The sequence below is a fragment of the Monopterus albus genome, unplaced genomic scaffold (assembly GCF_001952655.1).
Source record: "Monopterus albus unplaced genomic scaffold, M_albus_1.0 scaffold22.1, whole genome shotgun sequence".
Taxonomy (NCBI): domain Eukaryota; kingdom Metazoa; phylum Chordata; class Actinopteri; order Synbranchiformes; family Synbranchidae; genus Monopterus; species Monopterus albus.
Window position 1 is genome coordinate 2,593,822 of NW_018127902.1, and position 2,721 is coordinate 2,596,542.

General features: G+C 38.1%; 1 protein-coding gene across 1 annotated transcript in view; it reads right to left on the reverse strand.

Annotated features, from left to right (window-relative positions):
* The window catches only part of LOC109956801 (SEC14-like protein 1), a 31,924-nt gene that overhangs the window by 11,541 nt on the left and 17,662 nt on the right, over nucleotides 1–2,721 (reverse strand). Inside the window, 1 exon segment of the mRNA XM_020594152.1 lies at nucleotides 165–372. Within this exon segment, the coding sequence (XP_020449808.1) occupies nucleotides 165–372 (208 nt within the window).

Genomic DNA, 2,721 nt, shown 5'->3' on the forward strand with positions numbered 1-2,721 from the left:
GCAATCTGCAAACCACACACAACAACTGACGTCACCAGCATCTCCACTGACACGAGACGCCAACTGTAAGCACAGATTTAATATGCTATGTAAAAACTAAGATACTCATAATTATTATCTAGCTTATATTAAAAAAAAGTTGGAAACAAATGAAAATGCGATACTCTCAAACATCATTACACTTGTGAGGCACATTAACTGAAGATCTGCTGTTCAACATACCCTTTTGAGCAGCCGTGGGGCATCCACATCCAGGGCACAGCGGCGCTCAATCCTGTGGGTGGATCCATCTTCACTGATCTCCTCATCCATCACGTCACTCGCCACAAACATGGGGATTAGTTGACAGGTGGGGAACCGGCGCTCATAGGCCTGAAAGAGGAGCATGATTATCACTTAAAGAAGAGGCTTTCAATGTGGGGAGGTGTCTTCAAGTTTTAAATTTCACATGTAAAGAGCCGTCGCTTTACATGCTGTGGAGAGGACAGACAATACAAATCTGAATGCCTTTATTAGAAGGTTAGAAGGTAGGTTGATGGGTATTAATGACAGTAGTTGAATAGGTTTTATAACTTCTCCATTTTGTTTCTTCACAGTATTTTAGCAACTTTTACCTGTCAGTCACCTTTCTCTTTTTTCTTACATAATAGAAAAGTGTGTGGCAGAAAAACCTAATGTGGCAGCTCATGTCATATTTTTGCAATTAAAACATTACACTTTCAAATTATAAGAGTTCTTACAGACTGTATAGTGCTCTGGGATGGTTGGCATTTGGAATAAATTCTTCAGAAAGGCTATGCTGATATTCATTTCAATGATTGATAGGCTTGAATTAATTTAGCAGTCTTAACCAAACCTTGACAGTTACAATAGGTCTTATTGCCAGCATAGGATAATAAAATTCATTAGTACAAGAGTTCACACAGCCTTTAAGAATGCAAGTGAGATATGAGGGACTGAAGAAACTGAATAAATGGGCAGAGAATAGGTTTGTGGAGCAAACAAATCAGAGGCAAAACAAAGGCTCCTTTAACTTTACACTTTCTTGTGCAGAGGTCTGTCGGCTGTTATGTAACTGGGACTTGGCTTGCACAATGTGCAGCAGCACCCATTTCTTTCTTTTCTTTATTATCAACATTCTCTCATCTGATTGGTATGGTAAGTGTCCAGTAAACACTGAGCTTCTCTGACCCTCTGATGTCATGTGTGCTTGCTGCATAAACAAAAAGGAGATTTCCTCATTTTTAATAGCTTATGAAAGTCCATCTTCATATTTAAAAAACCCCTAAACTGAAAAACATGGATTTTTTTTTTAAGTTTAAATGCCCTAAAATGTCAGGCGTCTCCTGGACCGACAGGTGTATGTGCACAGTTTGTCACTAATTGGGTGTTTTCACACTATTCTGCTGAAGGGGGGCAGTGCCAGTCCACTTCCTAGAAATCCTGATTTCAAACGTCCATGGGCAAACCAAATTTGTGAAATCCATAATCTGAAACCTCTGATCTGGGATCAATGAGAGCTAACTTTTGAGTGATAAGAGTCAGTGTTTGGGGTGGCTGTGGCTTCATTTGCATATATTTGAATATTCATAGATCCTGGAATGCACAATGAGGGGCAAATGTTGAGGCCTATTACAGAGGTTCACTGAACTTTGAGGAAAAACTGTGTTAGACTATATAGTTTATAGCAGGAGTATTTTATATGCAAATATAAATATTAAAATGTTTCTGGAGTGGAACTTTTAAGTCTCCAGGATGTGAATGTATTGGAGGTTAAATGATGATGATGAAAAAAGGGTCCAGAAAAGCAAAGACAGATGGAAAGAAAGAGACACTGTAAAGACGACAGTACAGACCATCACTTGCAAATCTACCACCTCATCTGGGACATAGATAAAATTTAGTGCACCCAAAAATAATAGTAACGGCTGAGATTTAAGGCTGAAAGACAAGAGAAAGGACAGCCGGTGCAAGGAAGAGCAGGTGCAGCTCACAACACTTTTGGTGTTGACTGAGTTAGTGTCAGCTGAGTCTGGCTGATAATGGAGCTGTGTCCAGTGAAGCATAGGATGACCCATTTGTCTTTGAGCTCCTGTGAAATCCATGAGAACTGAACATCAGTGCAAAATAAAGAAGGGCTTAAGTTGAAGTTACACCAGAGCTGCCTGTAATGACTGTAATTAGCGGTGTAATGGATCATAGCTAACTAGCCCCCCTCCCCCCATTGAAATAGGTAGTTTCATTACATTTAGGCTCACAAACTACTTGGTTTAAGAACAAACACTACTTGTTAGGTGAATTTAACAATTGAGCACAATTTTTATTGTAAAATTGAACTAAAACTTTGGACTTTTGTTTTGTGATTTGAAAAATGATCTGATCCCCAACTCCAAATTCATGAAATTTATAAAAATAATATGAAAGGTACTTGGAAGATATTAAATAAATTGATTAGAAACAGTACCAGCAGGAGTAATTACCCCCCATATTTTATGGACAATGATACATCGGTCAACAGATTTGAGGATGTAGTTGAGAAGTTTAATAGGTTTTTTGTGAATGTGGGTCCTGGCTTAGCAAGTACCATTTGTACAGACGTCAATACAAATAACAATACAATTGAAAGGAATATGAGTTCTATGTTTCTTAAGCCAATTGTTGAAAAGGAAATTATAGATATAGTGAACAAATGTGGTAATAAATCATCCAGTGATAGTGATG